Genomic DNA, 21,749 nt, shown 5'->3' with positions numbered 1-21,749 from the left:
GAGGGGGTGGGCGATTCCCTGCATGCAGTGTCGCTTTAAAGAATAACTTCCGACAAGTTTGAGCGGGGATTAAATTTATACAATCAACATTATAAACTAATTCTTTCACTATACATAGAATTACACCAGATAAAGATAGTGAGCTATGCTCTTTTAGTTTGCCAAACTGAAATCGAAGGAAATTGCCATAAAATTTGTTGCAAACTCAGCTTTCTGTGCCAATGAGTCAATAATGTGCTCAAATTTCATTTACATGCCTATGGGTGAGAAATTCCTGTGGCGTGCAGAGGGTTAAATCTCAGCACCGGCGAGGACATCATCACCTCATCTTTATTTCCTTTTTTTTTATCCCTCCTTTTTTTTTTCTTTGTTGTTGCTGTTCTTGCTGGATTGAGTGCGTCAGCTCCTAAGCTAGCCACAGCCTAACTGGTTGCAGTTATTTCGAGTTACTAGATAGATAAGATGCCGAGCTGGTTCACATGTTGTCAGGTAAACGGGCAGATCAGCAAAATTACAGCATCGTCAGAATTACGTACACACACACATACACACACACACAGTGCCGACATTCATGATAACATTGTCAATGATTGTATTGGGAGAGCATATAAGTCAATATGTGCTATATGCATGTAAAGCGGTATTTTTATTTCCACAGGACTACAGTAAAATAAAGCGTCTAAATTATTCTCAATCATTACTCTCAAAGAGATTCGTCTGACTCAAAATCTGTCCGACTGAGTTTTGAAAGAGAACTTCGTTCGTGTCCACCGATACTTTAAGTCGACGTGTTGACTTCCCACTGTGGCACACAATGTAGGAGCCTACTTCTATATGAAATGGTATTTTGAGTCCATTTGGGGTCGAGGAATTCAGATAAGTAAACCTTGGGAGACAAGATAAAGTATTTTGAAATAATAAAATGCACAATTTTGTGGTGTTACATAAATTCACAAGGGTGTCACTTCAAAACATAATTTATTTTTTTAAAGTAATTATCTCCTGTTCTTCTTGCTGATTTTAATCTTCAACAAGACGAATAAGAACTTTCAGATAAAGAACTTGATTTTTGAAAACAAAACACACTGGGCGGGTATTATACCATTAAAATCAACACCAGTTATGTCAAATCAACACCATGCAGTGTCATTGTTGAATTAACACCAGTGCAGTGTAAAGAATATCACCAGCTACAGTGTCAAATTAACACCACGAAGTGCCAGGTGAACACTTTTCAACACCATCACAACATACTCTCTACTTGCACCTGTCAGTGTGGTCCTGTATTGACACTGGTTTGTGTTAGATTAACTCCCGTGGTGTTAAATCCAACACCGATCTTTTGACAGAGTGATATTTAGTTTACAAGTAAAAAGTTCGTGACGAAGTTTTGAACTCGACGTCGTAACTCAGGCGTTTATCATGATCATATCGGGATGCCAATCAAAAAGAGTCATTTAAAGGGATGATGGTAAAGTATTGGTAGAGGTGAGGATTTGGGCTCTTAACTTTTTGTGAGATTTCAAAAAACCACTTGTATAATACTTCAGAGCATACCATTTTAAGAGGAATTCAAAGTTTATTTGATGAAAATCGGTTTTGGAATGGTTGAGACATCCAAAAACAAAGTAAAACAAAGCGATCGTAATAAAAAGGTGGGTCCCACCTTTAATTAGAATTGCTCTGTTTTGGGTATCTCAGCCATTTCAAAACAAATTTTCATCAAAGTGATAAACGTTGAATTCTTCTTCGAATTACATTCTCTTTCATATTTCATAAGAGGTGTCTCATTCTCACCCAATAATGTTAGAAACCTGAGGTTAGGTCTCAAGCAAAACTATACGATCCCTTTAAGGGGCATCACAATACATGTATATACATAACTATGTGGATTTAGTAAAATGTAGAATATTGACAGAACCAAGGGTAAGGACCACTTAAGTTTGAGGAAAATCGGACAACCCGTATAAACGTTAATAATTCTCAAATCCAGATTTGATTAAAACCATCATCGCTGGATAACAAGGAATGCAGCCACCTGTTTTGCCACATAAGGAATAGATAAGAGAACATGATAACAGAACATCTCACATAATTTAATTTTCCCAAACATTCCTTAAAAGCATTTGACTCAACTCCTACAGAACACAGGGAGAATGTTATTACTCCAACATAAATCAAATATGTCAGTATAAAGTCGAGGGATTGTGAAAATCCGAGTAAAATGAAGCTATTTAGAATTCTCTTTATCATTTCCATAAATACACTTCAACAACTGTTACATCACAAATATGTTTTAGCCTTCTTATTCAGCGTTGGTAGCGTAATAGATCTAACCAATTTAACCTTTTTGAATGGATTGTCCCTTTTCCTCAAAATTCAGTTATTGTGTTCTACAAAATAATCTGCATTCACTGAATCCGCGTGATATTGTGACGTCACACATTCCCCTTCTGACAGGTGTTTATGTATCTATCATAATATCTTTACAATTACGATGCACTGAACATATTCTGTCAGCGTAACAATCTGAACTATTCAGAGTATACACATACAAGAAAATACACGGCTGAGTTATTCATTAAGATTCGTTTATTGGTTTAGATCAGGGGTGTTATTTTCATCGATTCCAAAACTTTCAAATTCCTGTGTGATAACAATTCTCCGTTCACAGACGACAATTTTACTCTTACAGACTTTATACATCAATGCATTTGCTTACTTGCATTATGTGCATAGGTGATCCTTGTCCATGTTTAGCTAGAAAATCGTTAGGTTGGATCTTTAATGTTGTCTTTTTGTGTGTCAAAAGATGATGTATATTTTTGATAGTGACATGGACATGATGAAACTCACGGATCATAATCAAAATGATCGGTGTGCTTTGACAAGACATCATGACTAAATTTAACTTCCTTACCCACACTATTAAGAATACTGAGCAGACGATATCATATCATTTTACGCAGTACACTACTGAGTTAAAGAATATCACATGATCAACCTCGAATTGTTTATAATTTGTAAATCACTTAACAAGCTTATTATGTTTTGTTTCTTTTAACAATACTATATCGCTATTTAATTCTCCATAAGTACTCGGAAAAGGACTACAATCTCTTTGAATGTCAATAACATTTCTGTATAGCTGTATTTTATGATATCCACGCTGAATATTAAATAATTGTATCTATATATACATGTACTCGTATATTTAGTTCTTAGTTATCCATCATATATCTTCATTAATAGTAGTTCCTTTTTTTTTTTACGAGTCACCTCTTTTGAAATCCATATTGGTAATATTTACAAATATTGGCATTGTTTTGGGTGACCTCAAGTTCAGATATTGACACAGTCATTCAGAATTTGACATGACGAGGCTGAATAGACGCACAATGACATGACAAACGTCAGTCAACAATTTCATTCACTCATATATGCTTCGAAAAATTTGATTTTCTTTTTCTTTTTCAAAACAACCAATGACAGCAAAGTTTGTCCAAGGCGTCATCAGCTGCGCCTTCGAAATGTTTAGATGATAGAAACAAGATGTATATATAATTTTTCTTTTCTTCTACTGGCACCATCAAATTATGTTAAAACCCATGAAGCGGCAATCATATCCCCCATCATTTAAACAAAACAACAGTTGTGGTAAATCCCAATGCTCCCACAACATTGACACAATCTACATGTATATAGTGTTCATGATCAGATTGAGACCTTCATCATAAATCAGACTTATACGTGATACGTGATCTTATTTACAATATGTAAATTACACAATTATCTACACTATTAATTCTGAAATCATGCGATATTAATTCTTCTCTTTTTATTCTTTGAGTTTTTGATTGAAGTCGGGTATACAGCCATCTTCTTGATTACAGACGCTTGGCGTAACAAATGAAAGTGCACGAGGATGGATGCTTACACCAAAAAGGAAATTAGATAAATAAATAAATTGATAAATAAAAAAAATAAAAAGATAAGATTCAACGACTATCAAGTATGGTGTCACAATTATTTGTTTACTGGACAACAGGTGTATAATGAGAAATTCAAGAAATTTTGTCAACCAACGAAAGAGTGATAATAATAACAATAATAACAATAATAATAATAATAATAATAATAATAATAATAATAGGACAGACATGCAACGGCAACTTTACCCACTGGTGTTGTTTTGAGTGAATAAGATGTATGCAATCGCTATGTGGTCCACTTTTCCTTTAATATTAATAAGAACAAAGATGAGTTATCTTACCGAATTGAATCAATGCATATTGCACGAGCACCCCTGTTGTGTTTTCGACCAAGCACCGAAATTTTTAATAGTAGGCCTACCAACCATAGAAATAAATACATCAAAAAATTAATAGGTAATAATGATAATAATGTTTGTAAAAGCAATAACAACAAGAATTATATTCATCATTATCATCATAATAATGACAAAGGTGAATGACGAGAATAATTATAGTAATAACACGTAAAATAAAACAATAACAAAGTGAATGATAATCACTGAAATAGAATATGGACAAGAATTGCAATAGGTCAAATAAAAGATTTCTTGATTTATTTCAAAACATTTCCTCCTTATTTTTCCTTCACCGATTTATCATAGAAATTTTATTAAGTGTCACTGAGTGATGTAAGAAGTGTCGGCTTTCCTTTGAACCTACACATGTACAAAATTAACGGCACATTCCTCGAGAAAATACACACACAAAAAATGAGTGGTCCGGTGCTACCCCCCCCCCCCCCCCCCGCAAACAAAATGCATGACTGGTGATTAAATTGAACAAAACTTAGCACGGTGAAGGAGGAAATCAATGCTGATTATTATGCAACCATCATTTCGTCGTCTACATCACTGGCTTGGAGCCGGAGTAGAGTGGGGCTTTCTTGGCCACCACGGAGTGCAGGCGGGGTTGGTTGTAGATGTAGGGGTTGACGTATGCGTTCTGAGGAGGATAGAAGAAAGCGCAATGCGTGGGAGATCAATAAAATCATGTCATTCGAGTGGAAGTTGCACTCTCATTATCGGCAGAACGCGTTCTGCGTCTTCTACATGCATCATACATTAAAATGTTTCAAAGCATTAGAAAATGAGTGACTTCCGGCAAAATTTTATATCCCACTCAATTTAACTCTCAGACAGTATAGTGTGAAAATAGAATTTCCGAGAAAATTTTTATGCGAAGTTGTGTTCTAGATAGTGACTGTGTGTAACTTTCAAAGGTTGAAAATAATTACAATCATGCTTGACTGTTTCTCGTCCATTTGAACATCATTATACACTATTACAGCTCAGTCTACAAAGTCAGACAATCTTCGAAATTGAGCCACCAGTATGTGGGTGCACGTCACGAGCTAAACACCCACGAGTCATATAACAGCCCACGAGTCATACTGTCCACGAGTCATAATACAGCCCATACACGAGTCATACTGCCCACGAATCACACAACCCACGATTTACACAGCTCACAAGCTATACAACCCACGAGCTAGGCACTAAGTGAACAAGGCTCTCGAACTCGACATCAATTGAAATAAGTATCGAGCTGTAGACACTAGGCAAATAAGGCTCATGCGCTCGACAAAAATCAAATTATAGGAGCACGACCTAGACACTATATACGCAAAAAAGAGCCGGAAATTACATCATGGAGACTTATGTGCGTAGTGTCGAGCTTGTCGACCTTTGTTTTTTTACCTAATGTCGAAGTTGTTGGTCTTATGTAGAGTCCATGGGCCTCGTGGGCTGTAGGGGCTATTACTCGTGAGTGTATGACTTATGGACCTTTTCAACTGTCAAGCTCGTGGGCCGTATGACTCGTGGGTGACGAAGTCACTAGATGGGATGACCCCATTAAAATGAAATGAACAGGGCATTTTTACAATGACAACGCTCCGATCCTTACCATCATATTTGGAGATTTCTTGGCTACGTTATTGAGCATGTTGCCTTCCAGAAATGGATTAGCGCTCTATACAGTGAGCAAATCAAACAGACGGACACATGAGACATTTGAGAAAGGTGTTGAATGTAAAAAAACAAAGCTCATTCAATATTGTTATTACGAATATGAAAGACTTTGTTATAATACAGAAACCTAATACATGCATGCCAATAATTAATTTGTTGGTCGTCCATCGCTCACGCCTCCTTATTCATTGATTCTGAGGAAGGGGTAACATGTTCATCGGTGGAGAAGGGATTCCATTTTTTACATTGTGTCAATTTCCGCAATGAGAGTAATTCACTTCCAAGATTTCCCTATAGATAATGATAGTGAAAATGAATAACACTTATATAGCGCTTAATACTGATGTTTCTAAGCGCATTAATCCTAAAAAAAAAAAAATGAGGTCAAATTCAGCATTATGTACAAATGATACAGCAGCAAAAAAAAAAAAAAAAAAAAAATTAGGATTGAGTAAACAGATAAGTTTTCAACAATGATTTAAACTTATCAACAATCTCAGCATTACGAATATAGGGAGGGAATTAATAGAGGTTGATAACATTCCGAAAGAGATTTACTTTTTAAAACATCTACAAATAAAAAAAGAAGACAAAATAACTACCCCTATGATGATAATATATTGGTGTGTTTTTTTTGTTGTTGTTGAAATAGTTACTTCTGATAAATTTTGATGTTTGCAAGAAAGAAAATCTGCAAAACCCGCTATATTTTTGTTTGATGACGCTACGGGTTAAGAACGTTAGACAATGTTTTCAACTGTTGGAAAATGGAGTCATGATATACTTCTGGTCAACAATTTTATGTGTTACAGTCTGCAGAAAGCACAGAGAAGAAATATGTACTGGAATGCCTTCATGCATGTGATTAGCGCTCTGAAGAAATGAAAAGTTCATATTTTTTTTCTAGAGAGAGTACTATTAGATTAAACCCGAACAACAATAACCACAAATTCTGTTTTTACATAATTATGTATAGCAATATTATGACAAGAAGATAACTTTGAGTGGTGTATCGGTGGAGTACGCAGAAAAAGTGAAGCATGCAGAAAACGGGAAAATCTAAAAGGTGTTCCTATCGCTTAAAGTGCAATAAAAAGAAAGAGTAGCATTTATTAAAATGATTTACTTACCCTCTTGTAGACAGGGGTTTTCTTGGCCGAGTGGTCAGCCCGCTTGTTTCCGGTGGAATACTTATTCTATTTGTACAGAGAGTGGAGAGAATTTAAAACTTGGGATAATCATCACCTCTCTATTAGTCATAACATGTCTATAATCAATAATAATGCTCTTGAAGACAGCTATCATGTTGGATTTTCTTTTCAGAACAACAATGCTAATAGGAGTAAGAAGTTTATCCCGCTTCGCCTAAGCTGCCGTTTGATTTACTCTTTTGCTGAAACGTGGAGTGGAACTGAAAAAGAGAAAGACACGAATACATGATAAAAGTGAACAAGTAAGCATTTTTTGCAACTTCATCGACATAGGATAATATGTAGCACGGGATACCCAATGACATCATACTATGATATTCTTTTTTTCCCCTATATTGTATGAAAATTGGTTCATGAAAAATTCGTAGGTGCCTATAAGCTAGTACAAGCTATAGTTCAAAACAAAGATAGTCAATCATTGGTCAGCGTGAGAGATATCTTCCTATGAAACTTGTCGGTGCCATATCAACCAAACTATTAGTAAAGATACTCTAAAAAAAAAGAATGATAATCGAACTTGACGTCAATATCAATGGCGAAAAAGTATTAGAAAATTGTTATGGAATTGTAGAGGAGAATTTGTCAATTAGTCATTAATCTGAAATTGTATGCATAAATGCATGGCCGGCGCAGCCGTGGGGGCCGTGGGGGCCGTGGGGGCTCGGGCCCCCACACTTTTTGTGCACCATACAAAGGAATACATAAGGTGTCATCACTTTGGGCCCCCACACTTTTTTTAATCCGGAAGTACGTGTTAAAGTGGCACTAAAATAGAAATAGAGAGATCTTTAAGTATGGCGGCGGTAAGGTTATGTTTTTTCTCTGAAGACCTTATTTTTTGCTTGTCAGGTGAAAACACCCGGAAATGAAGGGGAGAGAATGAGCTGAGGACTTTTTTTTTAAATTTTTTTTTTTAGCTTGTCAGCTGAAGAAACCCGGAAGTGGACGGGGAGAAGAGATGAGCCGACATGTTATTCTTTTTTTTTTTTTTGCTTGCTTGTTAGCTCATGAAACCCGGAAGAAGGCCCCCACACTTTTGAAAACACTGCGCCGGCCCTGAAATGATCAGACAAGCAGTGACAAATCCGTGTCTCACCTCTTCCTTCAAAATATTTGCATAACAAATCTATCGTAGATTTTTTTTTTTTTGACAGTATCAATTGTAATACCACCCTGTACATGTATAAGTTCATTGAGGTGTTCGTTACAAATATAACTTCAAAGATGTGAAAGTATTATAAGGATATTATTTCTTTCCAAATTCATGTTGAAATGGAAAATGACAAAATTGAATTCTGAATGCACTAAGAAACTTGCGAGATTATTACAGTTGTCACTTTATGTAGGATGCACAATTATCTAACTTTGACCAATGTCAATTTCCTGTAGGGAAAATACATACAAACTTCTGAATTCTATACAATAATTCTTTTTTTCTTTTGCCTGACTTAATGAAACTTTCACTCAAGCAATTCTGTTCTTGCATTATTTGATTCAAATTATCAGAGATAACTTGAAAACGCAGGTTTAATACTGACCCTGGTCTGGGAGAAGATTTGCCTGTTCTTCAGAGATCTAGTGGACTGTTGATATCTGTTCACGAATTCTGCATCATTGGGCATGTTAGGCAGACAGCACTTAGGAGCTGTGAATTGTGACAAAAAGTTCTGAGAAATTAGCAATGCACATCAATGATACTAACAACAATATCACATTCATATGAGTGGAGTACGAAAGTGATGAACACAAAACTTTAAAGAACCCACAAATTCATTTCTCTATCAATCTGTGTTTTGCCTTGTTTTGTAAAACTCGCTCTAGAATGTGGGATAATATGACCTCCTTCCCTCTCTTCCACACTTATTGCAGTTCGAGAATATTGAAAATGATGAACTTTATCATGCATAAAATGTAATTTTATTTCAGTGACATACAAATATGGGGGACATTAAATTTTGACTTCTTGCAGCTCGAGAATATTGAAAATGATGAACTTTATCATGCATAAAATGTAATTTTATTTCAGTGACATACGAATATGAGGGACATTAAATTTTGAAACAAAAAAAAAAGTCCTGATAAAATTGTCAAAGGACATTAAAGATAACCCTTCCCTCCCATGCGGTAAATAATCTAACCTATCATACATTCTTTGACACAGGTCTGTATAAGACCAATTGATTAAGCATAACGATATGTGCCCGACATCAACAACTGTATTTACTCAAATCACGAAATCATTGATTAAAAAAAAAAGAAGTCTGTGAAATTGATCAAAGGGAACTTGGTGACCGACATCGTCTTGGCAAAATATAGTAGCTAAAGTGGGGCTGATATGAATATACAAAAGACTTTCTAAAATATAAAAAATAAAAGGAATAGAGGGTTAAAAAAGAGTCTCTAGAGGAACTTTGCTCTCTTCCCCTAGTGGAGCACAGGGATCATGGCGCATAAATAATACCCTCTTCACCACTCCATAGCATCAACTTACCCTCGGAGCAGTCTCTCCGTTCTCCTGCGTCCCAGCCCTTCTCGCATGCACACACCTGGTGGCGGTGGATCTTGGAGTAGACACGCATTTTATCTTTGAAGAGATGGATAGACTCATGAATCATTCATCGAAGAAGAAACGGATGTATAAGACATCGATCACTTTTCTGCTACAGTTTAATTTTGCATTTATTGATATTCATAAATCATTTGAGACCACGGTATAGAGGACACACGGGTATCATACTGACGCTCCAAAGGTCAATATTTAGTGGGGGTGGGACGTACACGGTGGTAATGAATCATTTTATCTCCACAATACTTAATTCCATGGGAAGCCAAGTGGGACATTAAGAACTAGAAAATACAAAGTGGTGTGATTTTTTTTTTCCTGACAGATATGTCAATCCATTTACAAACGATCATTTACAAACGATCAAATTATTCTTCTTCTTTTATCGCATGAAGCAACACCTTCCAAAATCTTTTGCCAAGGAAGCAAATACAATGAATTCTTTCTGCAAGGCGTGAAAATGGTAAGTTATCATGAATGTAACAAATTTCTACCCACAATTAAACAAGATAATATTCATTTGTGTGGCAGGACAAGGAGATTCTTTTTTTTTTCATTTAAAGAAAGAAAATTGCATAATGAAGAAACTTACAGGAAATGAACGGTAATCATGCGGACGTTTTCTCGTCATTGTATTCGATTGTTTATTTGTTTCACGAATTAAAGAGAACTGACCAAGAAGAAGGAGTTAACACTGAATTTCATTTCATCACATTATTTTCCATATAAAAAAATACATTAGTTCAAAGTAACAATAGCCGTTTGTGCAAGTAGGTGAAAAGGCATATTAGATGATGTAATAAAGTAAAAACAAATAAGTACAGTACATGAAATAGAAGTCCGTATTCGACTGTCAGATGCTCAGTAACAGGTTTCATGCTGATCGTGCATCTTGTCATTATTATTTTTTAAAAGTCTGAAAGCAAATCAAAATCGCATTTCTCCAACGCTTTCCTGAAAAAAAAACAACAACTGGACAATTGTGGTGTAAAATTATAGTGGTTTGGCCCTGAATATGCAGCTTGAGGTGATACAGTTTTGTAGTCTGAAAACTCACAGCAAGAAAAAAAAAATTAAACAGAACTCCATGGTCTTACTGGTGAGATCCTCCAGCTGCGGGCAAGGGTTGGGAGGATTGTCGTACTGACTTGACACCTCCGGTATCGGGTTCTGCCTGTTGGGGATGTCACCCTCGGCTCCAAGATGCTGGACGCCCTCACCAGCACCACCTTAACAGGGTAAAGAGCAGAAACATCTCTAGTAATCATGTTAGATGCATATTATATACAGGTACATATTTTAAACAGGATAACAATAATATGAGCAGATGAATAAAGTCATTTGAAAGTAAGCTGATGAATCTGAATATCTCGGACATATTCACATGTACATGAATATAATGATGCATGCATATATTTTAAGATAAAAGCAGCTGAAAAGCATCATAATCCATGTGATAGTTTTATTAATATCTTCAAAAATATTTCTTGTTCTATAATGACTGTAGTATCGTTGAAAAGATTTTATCTTTCTCTAATATTGATGATGCACTAATAATGAAAAAATGAAAATGGAGTTTATCCTCTTTGCATTCACACTTTTTTATGTGTGTGTGTGTTGTGTACTCGAGTATGTGCGTGTGCGTAAGAGTGTGTGTGTGTGTGTGTATGTGTGTGTGTGTGTGTGTGTGTGTGTGTGTGTGTATGTGTGTGTACATGCGTGTGTATCTCCCTATTGTGGACAATATATTAATGAAAGTAAAAGACACCAACCAGCGATGAATGTCAGCGGGGGAATCACAACTTTCGAGTTGGTGGCGGTATTTTCCAGGTCACGTGGTGACGGGCCGACGGGAAAATCGTAGTAGTTGCCTCCCATGAGCAGGTCCTTCAAGGCGAGCTTGTCCTTCAGGGACAAACCAACGAATTCACTCCCGACAAGAGCCCCGAGGAGCAGCAGGTTCAAGATGACGTAGAGCATCCCTGTGGGGAAGAGAACGCCCACAAACAGAATAAGTGATGAGAGAGATTTGCTTTAAAAACAAAACAAAACAAAAACCACACACGAAAACACAATACAAACAAATTAAAACAACAACAACAGTTAAGATAAAAGAAAAAAAACAAAGAAAAGCAAAAATAAAGCAAACAGGTGAAAGACGAGGCTGAAGTCAGGGAGATACAGAACAAAGGATTAAACAGGATGTGACGCACAAACATGTTTTATGTCGTTTAGTTTACCAATTGCACATTAATCTGTCACGTGCATGGACCGTGGCGCCGCGATAGATGGCTTATATTAATCGCTCTCACTTTGAAACCACTGACTAGCTGCAAGCAGATGATGATAATTATTGCACATTTTCTGATGGAGGACAAAAGGACATGAAAATTGTACAAACTCGTGAAAATTTAAACGAAAAAGAAGAATGTCTGAGAGAATGCAAATGCAATGCGTAAAATGCTCTCCGGCAGACTAGTCAAGAAATCGAAGTTAATTAAGGTCCACCACAGAACATACGTATTATTATCAACCAAGCAGAAAAGGATGAAAACAAAAGAGGTATATGAAAACCACACTTTGCGATACCAGAGGAAGTTACAATTATCTATTCCTGATGCAAACCTTAATGTTATTTGATGCCAACTGATATTAATGAAATTTCATACAAACGTTGAGAGGTCGCCTCCCGTGATGTATATAACGTAGATTCAATTTTCATCATACAATGTATTATGTTTCTGTAATTCCGATCGAAACAAAGTGTGGCGTAAGCAAAGCAGTCTTCCAAAAAATGCCATGTATTTGTAAGCTTTCATCTTCAGAGCATGGGTAATTACTAATCATCATGTACGCTGTGTAGTTGGGTATTTCCAGATTCCAATGAAATGAGATTGTCGTAATTATCATCACATTTACAAACTGAGAGCCTCAAACGAAATGAAAAAGAAAACGGCAACCAGGAGCGACAGGATTAATGGATGACAATGAATTCCTATACAAACTAATCTTGTCCCGTGTATATGAATGGAACAGCAAAGCAGAAAACCATCAAACATAATCAAGCTTTGTCATGGCATGTTATGGCCTTCATCGGGATCTACAAAGAGAACACACATTACAATAATAAATGTCTGGGTGGTATAATGAGCCATGACGTAATAAGTGCAATATCATACACAGATATATTCACCAAATCATATTCATTCTATCATGGAATATGATTTTGTGATTTTTTTTTCATAATATGAGTATGATTCGTTGTATGTAAAGAACAGCAGTCATGACGATTCCGCATTATACATTTTAACATTTTGTTGACAGATCATGAGTCTGTACATGGTATTACATGATTATCCGCACATTGCTGTGATGCAAGACGTCCCAGATTTAACCAAACTATTTTTGCTCCAGGTAATTTCACACAATGTCATCATTGCTACCATACCTATGACACCTGATTAGAAAGTAGACATAATTCAGAAGTTGTTTCAGTTACTTTATTCTTTTGATAACATCCAAATATATATAATATGCTGACCCAGATAACACTAAATCGGCTAAATGTATGACTGTACCCATTATACTACATGTGGAAAATGATGGTGAAGTATGATTATTATACTTCGCAAGTATGATACAGGAATTGAATCTTTTTTTCTTTTTTTTTTTTGGTATGATACACAACACGTTTCTGTTGATGAGATAATGTTAGATTCCAACACTGTGATGAAGTACACTATTTGTGTAAAGTTATTATTTCAGAACATTTATATCATTATTGTATTATATTGCACTTACTACATCAGGGCACATTATGACATGGAGACAATGACTCGGCGAAAGCTTCATTAAAGGAAAAAGTAGAGAGCAACGTCGACCTCAAACTTGATTTTTCCCCCTACATATTTATGTTTCACAATGAGATACCGCTTATACGTTTCGGTCGGGATCGATTGCTCACATATTATGTATATTTCTTAATGTACATTTCTGAAAAGTTGTCCCATTGCAAAGCTAGGTAAAACTTTGGTAAAAGACATCTGCGGCACCTGGCGGCATGTCATCTTAACTTGTCTCTGACAAGAATATACTTAGCAAATATATAACTCAATGACTAGATGTGACTCAAACGAACTTTAGATAGATTACAATTTTATACAATTATTCGTGACAATGTCAGACTGTAACGTCAGGTTTTACACATGACTATTTGAAAGTTCTCGTAATTAGAACACGTACGATAACCACTTCACCACAGCGATAAAAGTACTGCACTTTATAAACTGACATAATACTGCGCTGTTTGACTGCCATCATTAAACACACTAAATCGTTGAAATTATACCATCTGTCACAGCAGTGACCCATCTTGTGATACAGGGGCCGCGGAAGGTTTGTAGTGTGTGTGTGTGTGTGTGTGTGTGTGTGTGTGTGCACGTGCACCCCTTCCGCGGCCCCTGTGATACATGTCATTATCATGCCTAGAGCAACATTAATGAGGACAGCATGTTGTTTGTTGTTTCACACTAACAGCAGTGATATAAATACATCCAAGAAACGGCTTCTTTACATGATTATCGCAAGACCAAATTTTGCCCAAGGTGAATCCTTAATACATGATAGCTTTTGAAAGTGAAAATAATAAATTTAATGATTTGTGAAGATTCTGAGGTCGAATTGGCTTACGAGATTACGTAGTGGTAGCATTTATGCAAATTACCGTGTGATGGAGCATACAGTTTTAATCGAGTCCTGTCAATGGCGAATGAATTTGACCGCCATATTGTGCAATTCAGCATCATACGTGTATATTGCGCTTTGTGCTATATTATGTAGGGCATGTGTCGCGCTCCACGCCAACCACTTTCCGACAGATGGACGAATGGCGGTGACTTGGGAAAATCGATTTCAACAACGGCAAAAAACAAAAAACAAAACAAAAACAAATAATAAATAGCAGAGGACTCAATTTGTCATGTCACAGAAATATGTGGAGAGGCTGGTATCAGGATCTTGAAATTCAATGGATTTCATCGACAGACAACCAAAATAATGTCCAAATAACAGAGTAACAGCTTCCATTTTAATGCAAGTGTACATTTTTTTTTTTCACGTCAAGGAGACAGAAATTAACACACGTAGCACATAAATAGGAATATGGAAATATACTTACTGCTTGAAGATGCCTGCCCGCGGTGAGAACAGTGATTTTTTGATGATTTGAAGGTAAAATATGCGAGACGGTGTGATAATTTTTGCTCAAAAGCAGGTACTGCAATGCTGTTGGATGGCGCACACGTAGGATGTTTTCAGAAGCCCCGAGACGTAGGAATTGCGCACGACACTATTATAACCATTCCTCCTTCTCCCCGGACGCACGCATCCCGAGCATCATCAACATTATCCACGGTGACGACGTGACGTCATCTTATTACAGATGCGCTTCTCGGTCCACGTATAAGACATGCATGAACGCATTGGAGGCGAGTCCACCACGCACACACTCCATCTATATATTATTAGTCCACAGCTATTACGCTCATCACAGATAGCAAAAAAACACTGACTTCGTGTATGACACATTTCGCTAATACGATGCTCTAGAGATTAATTAGTGTATAGAAAACCACCTGCTACAAAATCTGCTTTATTTTGACACTCTATAAATGAATGTGCATTAGAGCACACTCTATCTTGGTGAGACATTAGTATAGCCTAAGGGATTATGTAAGCAGAGCCTTGTACAAGATAACTTGGAAAACACAGGATGTTTTGTTCATCTCAAGTAATTTCTTTTCCTTGACATTCAGAGTAATATGTAGCTGTTTGCAACCTGGTCGTTGCTATGTTTTGTGTGCGATTGTGTGTGTAGATGTTTTTCGTTCAGATTGAGTGTAACCCTGAAAGAGGAGCATGTGACGTGTTGAAAATTACGTGCAAACATCAAACTTTGTTGGACGTTAATAATGAATTTTTACCGGTCCCCTCTTTCATCTTATATTGTGTAGTAGAACCAACATGTAAACTTAAATCCTCTCTCTCTCTCTCTCTCTCTCTCTCTCTCTCTCTCTATATATATATATATATATATATATATATATATATATATATATATATACACACATATAATATATATGTATGTATGTAATATGTATATATATTACATTATACTATATATTTATATGTATATACATAGTATATACGTGTACATTATATTCAATTCAATTTTCAATTCAATTCAATCATAGTTTATTTCCAATCATCGAAAATCAAAAAAACATAGTACAAAGTATGCATGTGATGAAATATTGTTCAAACGTTTGCAAAAGATTCATGTAATATATATACGAGACAAATTATAGAACAACATATAACATGTACAATATTTAGGAAAACACTGTATAAATACTTCGTGGGAGAGCGGAAAATAAATTCGATTATGGAAAATAGTGATCCACTAAAAAGCATAGCTTGTCGGACGTGGATCGCTAGACAAATAATGAGTAAATTATATACTATTCTATAACAATATACATGTAATTATTTTGAGATACACCGGTTGGGGAAAAAATATAGAATACCAATGCTAGTGCCCGGACACTGCTCACTGAACCACGTGTACCGGGAAAATATGACAAGGACAACACGTTCGTACACACATTCGATTACCCACACGTATACACTGTAAGACGCGAGACAGTACCGAGAGGAGGACGGTAACAATACAAGTCTACGAAGAACAAAAGACAGGAAAGGAAGAGGAGAGAAGAAAGAAGAGAAGTCTGCACACAGAATACGCCAAGTGCTGCGACATCAGGACAGGTGAAGGCTCAAGCATGAATCAAAACAATTTAAATTATCTAAGATTATAAGTAGAAAGTAAATATTTTCTGAGTTTGTATTTAAATGTAACAAATTTGGGATAATCTTTTAAACTATTATCTAAATTATTCCAAAGTCTGGGTCCGGTATATATGTATATATATATATATATATATATATATATATATATATATATATATATATTTATATATGTATTTATATCATTCCCTGCCCAGAGGTGTGTGTGTGTGGAATTGTGCACATTTGACTCATTAACATAGGAAGGGTTAACGCCTTTCAGAGTATCAGACATAAAAATATCAAAACATTCGAAGTGACATAATTTTATGATACTGTCCGTCTCGAACTAGTGCTAATTGTTTTTGCGTGGTAATGTTTCCATGATACGTCTTTTATACATCATTTAACACAATCATGACTGAATAGATCAATTTCATAACTGTTAGAAGACTAATGGCATTCTCTTGCAATGCTGAAGAACTGACGTAAATGTCAGCCATATACAATTTGAAGGGTGCCTTTCAGAGTGATATGCATAATATTCGTTTATACCGACTGCGTATTGTCTTCCTATTGCCATGTTCTCATGAGATTAGTTTATTATTCAGCAGTTAGTCTGCCTTTAATAAAACATAAAAATACAAAACAGCAGTATATTTCATCACTACCCAGAGCCACGGTGTAATGCTAAAAATATCATACCTGTATTTCAATAATTAACTTGTCTGATTGGATAGAGAGCGATGAAAACACGAATACTGAAGAATTGTCCAGGAGAAATGAGCGATGGCAAAGTGGATATTATACACATCACAAACACGCACGTGCGGACTGGAAAAGGTAGAACTTATATTGCATTTGAGAGATGATTTGAGAAATGATTAAATAATAACACTAGTTAATAATATGAAGAGCAACATCAGCTCTGGTATTGATGATATTGATATCAAGGTGGTAAAATATGTTATTTCATTGATTTGTGTTCCACTATGTATTATTTTTAATGAATGTTTGCGTACTGGTATACTTTCCCTGAAAAAATGAAAACTGCACTAGTCACATCAATACATAAAAAAGGAAAATTAACTGATGTGAATGATTATCGTCCAATATCAGTATTGCCTATATTTTCGAAAATATTAGAAAAATGTATTAATAATAAGTTAATGGAATTTTTGAATAAACATAATTATACATTAGAAATCAATATGGTTTTAGACAGCGATATTCAACAGAAACGGCAATACTATAACTGATCAATAAAATAAATCAGGCTATAGATGATAAAGAATATACGTTAACTGTATTCATTGATTTAATCAAAGCATTTGAGGTCAGGTTAAAAAGTCATCTCTTGAAGTAATGTATTTTATGTTTGAATTTCTTGTATGTATGTTATTTTGTAATGCGCAGTAGAGTGTATTATTATAGTAGCTGCGCAATATAAATGCCCTTTATTATTATTATTATTATTATTATTATCATTATTATTATTATTATTATTATTATCATTATGTTATAGACCATTTTATTTTGTTACAAAAATTATGTTCAAGGTGTAAGGGACACTCCATTAAAATCATTTACAAGTTATCTCTCAAATCGTAAACAATCAACAAATATCAATGGTGTCCCATCTAAACTTAAAGAAATAAAATGTGGAGTACCACAAGGGTCTATTCTTGGGTCTCTTCTTTTCTTATTGTATATAAATGATTTGCCGCATTCAGCATATTATGATATGATGTAGATTATATATTATTTGCAGATGACACAAGTGTATTTTGTAAAGGCACAGATCCGCAGTCATTATTTTATGATATGAATGTTCAACTTGATTGTATAAGTAATTGGTTGTCGGTAAACAAATTGATTTTGAATGTTAATAAGACCAATTTTATATTATTTGGAACAAGAACTAAAATTGACCGTAAGTTTCAAATTGATGTACATGTATAGAGATGAGGAAATTAAACGAGTATATGATGTAAAATTTTTAGGTGTTTTCATAGATGATAAATTGTCCTAGAGTCCTCATTTGAATCATAGATGTTCAACTATATCGAAAAGTATTGGTGTCCTGTATAAATTACAATAATTTCTTCCACAGAAAATTTTAAAGACGTTGTATTATTCGTTTGTTTCAGCTCACATAAAATATTGCAGTATTGTTTGGAATTTTCCTACAAAGAAAAATATTGATCGTATTCATAAATTACAGAAACGTAGTATTCGTATGATAACCCACTCTTAATATTTAGCTCCCAGCAGTAAGCCCTTACTTCTTAAGATGAAAATTTTACCTGTTCAAGAATTTATTTCTTTGGAAAGTATGATTTTGTGTTTAAAGTTTCTAATAATGTTCTTTTTGAAGTATTTCACAACCAGTTCACTCTGAATTGCTCCATTCACAATTACAATACCAGGAATGCCCAAAATATTCACACACCATTAAACCGGATTTCAAAAACTCAATCCTCCATATTTTACCATGGCCCTACTCTTTGGAATACTCTTCCTCCAACAGACTTTACGTCAATTTAAAAGGCTTTATAAAAATATATTTTTGATGAAATGTATCTGAAACTATAAGTATGCATTGTTTCCACCTCTGCCTCTTTTCATCTCTTTTCATTGTATCTTCCACCTTTGTCTTATCAATTGAATTTGTCTGATAATTGCTCATTTGAAATGTATTAATAATTGTTTGTAGGGGATCATTTCCAACAAGCCTCTTGTGTGCTTTCTATGATCCCTCCATTCAAAATGTATAAATGTACCGAGGCAATTGTGTTATGATATTTTTAAATGTTATGTTTTGATATGGAAATAAATGAATCAATCAATCAATGAAGATAACTACCTTTGCGATATCAATCTCATCATTAATTGCTTGAGAAGAAAAAAAAATAACTGTGGAGAAAAGTTTATCCACCATCTTTAGGGCCTATAGGTCGAGATTTATGCTTTATGAATTTTCAAACCGGAGACATTGTAAAAAAAAAAAAAAAAAAAATTCTTCATTAAAGTCGTGTCAGAACAACGCCAAGTGCGGCGCATGCGTTCTTAATTACTTAGTGTCACTCCAATATTTCTATCTTATTTTTTTTTTCTTTGCATTCATGAAGAAACTGGCGTGAACCACAACAAGGTAATGTCGGGAGAGGTTGTAAACCATACGAGATTACAGGGACTGTGGGTTTTGACATAAATATCAACTTACACGACTGAAATTGTATAATTGGGCAAATCACGAGTCGGTCACTCATTGTCATTTTTAAATTTCCAAAACACTGTATCATAAAAGATGTGATTGATTTCAACTTGCGATTATTGTTAATATCCGTCTCAAGATCAAACCAAATATGTGATAAATTTATATGAATTGTATTATTTTGGTAACACCGACACCATTATTTGATACAATCTTTATACCAATCTTTGTATTATAGTACAGTACAGTGACTTTGAAATAATGCACATATCTCCTCTAACTTTCATACGTACAACTTTATATCCTTTTCATGTTTTTGATACCAAGAATAACTAATTAACTGCAATTCCATGCAAAGCAATAACTTAAAACTTGTAAATTGATTTAGAACCAATGACAACTATTGCATAAGATGGTTTGAAATCAATGGGAAAGTTGTCATCGATTTTGGGACCTACAATTCAAATCGATCGCAACTCTTTATCTGGTGTATATAGTGCATGCCACAGAGACTAACCATATTTTGAGAATGTATGGATGGCACCTACATTTTTTTTTTTTTTTTTTGAAAGAGACAAATAATACAATGATTTTCTCTTTTGACTTTGACGTGATTCAAACCTGAATTGCAGAACTAAATGTCAGGTTTATCACAAGTATACTCTGTATGACTTTGAAATCACACAGTAATTTTTGTTTTGTTTTGTTTTGTTTTGTTTTTTACTGTACAGGTGGAGACACTTTATTACAGATAGTGGCAAGAAATACATGTACGTTGTATTGGCAAACAGAAATGACAGACATCAACACCTCTACTTGCATTGTACATCTAAGCTTCATGTATTACACTCAGCACAAATCTAAAAAAAAAAAAAATGTACAGACTACAGAGAACACAAATTTCATTGTGTTTATTTTGCATTTAATTTGCACTCGTCTCAAAATAAGATATCCATGACGATTGAGCAAAGTTTAACTTCCAAGTAACATCATTTCTTTATGTCACTGATAAGATTAAATTTGTTGCAGAAAAGAAAAAAAAATAGATGTCACAGATGATGTTCACCCATTCCATCACAAACAATTGCACTTTCATCCGAAAAATAATTTTCAGGATAGGAAACCGAAGAAAACCAACATATATATATCGCCCATTATGTGTAGGTATACCACATGTAGTCTTTTCTTGAATATACACAAGTTATTATACACAAATTCATAATACATTCTTTTACATCTCAATGATATATCGTGACACACTTATTCTTCGCTGAATTCCCGCAATTTCAAACTGTCAACAGCCGACTAATTTTGAACTTCCTTTTGGTTACTTTAATTTTATAAACATTGATTTGTCCAGAACTGAATTGAAAGTTTCCTTTAAGAAGTTATTTTACCTTTAATGCTTCTCCATTTTTTTTTTTTTTTTTTTTTTTTTTTTTTTTTTTGTTGTGGGGGGGCTATGCTGCAATACTGTACTAAGTTTCAATGTCAATATTTATGTAGTCTTCCAAAATGCTTTTCAATAAACCCAACTTCCATCTGTTAGCTAGGTTTCCTGAAAACACTCCTAACAATCCATAATAGTCAAAATAAGTCGTGAAAGGATTAAAAAAAAACAACGTGTAGCATAAATTGAATTCATTTTATATCATCAATCTTGTATGTACAGAAGTTTATATAATACATATACATATATATAATTTGTATGAGCTTTGTCAAAATCTTATCAAACTTAGTTAAAACACTGGCATAGCTTTGGTAGCAAAAATTTTTGTTTGTTCTCCATGTTTTGTTACCTGTACATAAAATAAAATTCATTCTCTGTTGGAGGAGCCAGCAACATGGCAATGATGGTACAAAAACTTGCCGAAAACTCATGTGTGGATGCTTGTAAGTATATGTATGAAC

The 21,749-nt window shown here is 34.8% G+C and overlaps 1 protein-coding gene across 1 annotated transcript; it reads right to left on the bottom strand.

The window, feature by feature from the left end:
• Positions 1-4,805: 4,805 nt before the first annotated feature.
• Positions 4,806-15,061, bottom strand: LOC140229592 (uncharacterized). Its single transcript, XM_072309839.1, has 8 exons — positions 14,955-15,061; positions 11,551-11,760; positions 10,876-11,007; positions 9,707-9,799; positions 8,754-8,860; positions 7,135-7,200; positions 5,940-6,005; positions 4,806-4,976 (listed from the first exon to the last, which is right to left on the bottom strand). Exons 2-8 carry the CDS (start codon positions 11,756-11,758, stop codon positions 4,878-4,880), a joined length of 771 nt encoding a protein of 256 aa, XP_072165940.1. The 5' UTR covers positions 11,759-11,760; positions 14,955-15,061; the 3' UTR covers positions 4,806-4,877.
• Between the last annotated feature and the right edge of the window lie 6,688 nt (positions 15,062-21,749).

Source organism: Diadema setosum, chromosome 1, assembly GCF_964275005.1.
Source record: "Diadema setosum chromosome 1, eeDiaSeto1, whole genome shotgun sequence".
Lineage (NCBI taxonomy): Eukaryota > Metazoa > Echinodermata > Echinoidea > Diadematoida > Diadematidae > Diadema > Diadema setosum.
This window is presented reverse-complemented; position numbering and strand designations above follow the sequence as displayed.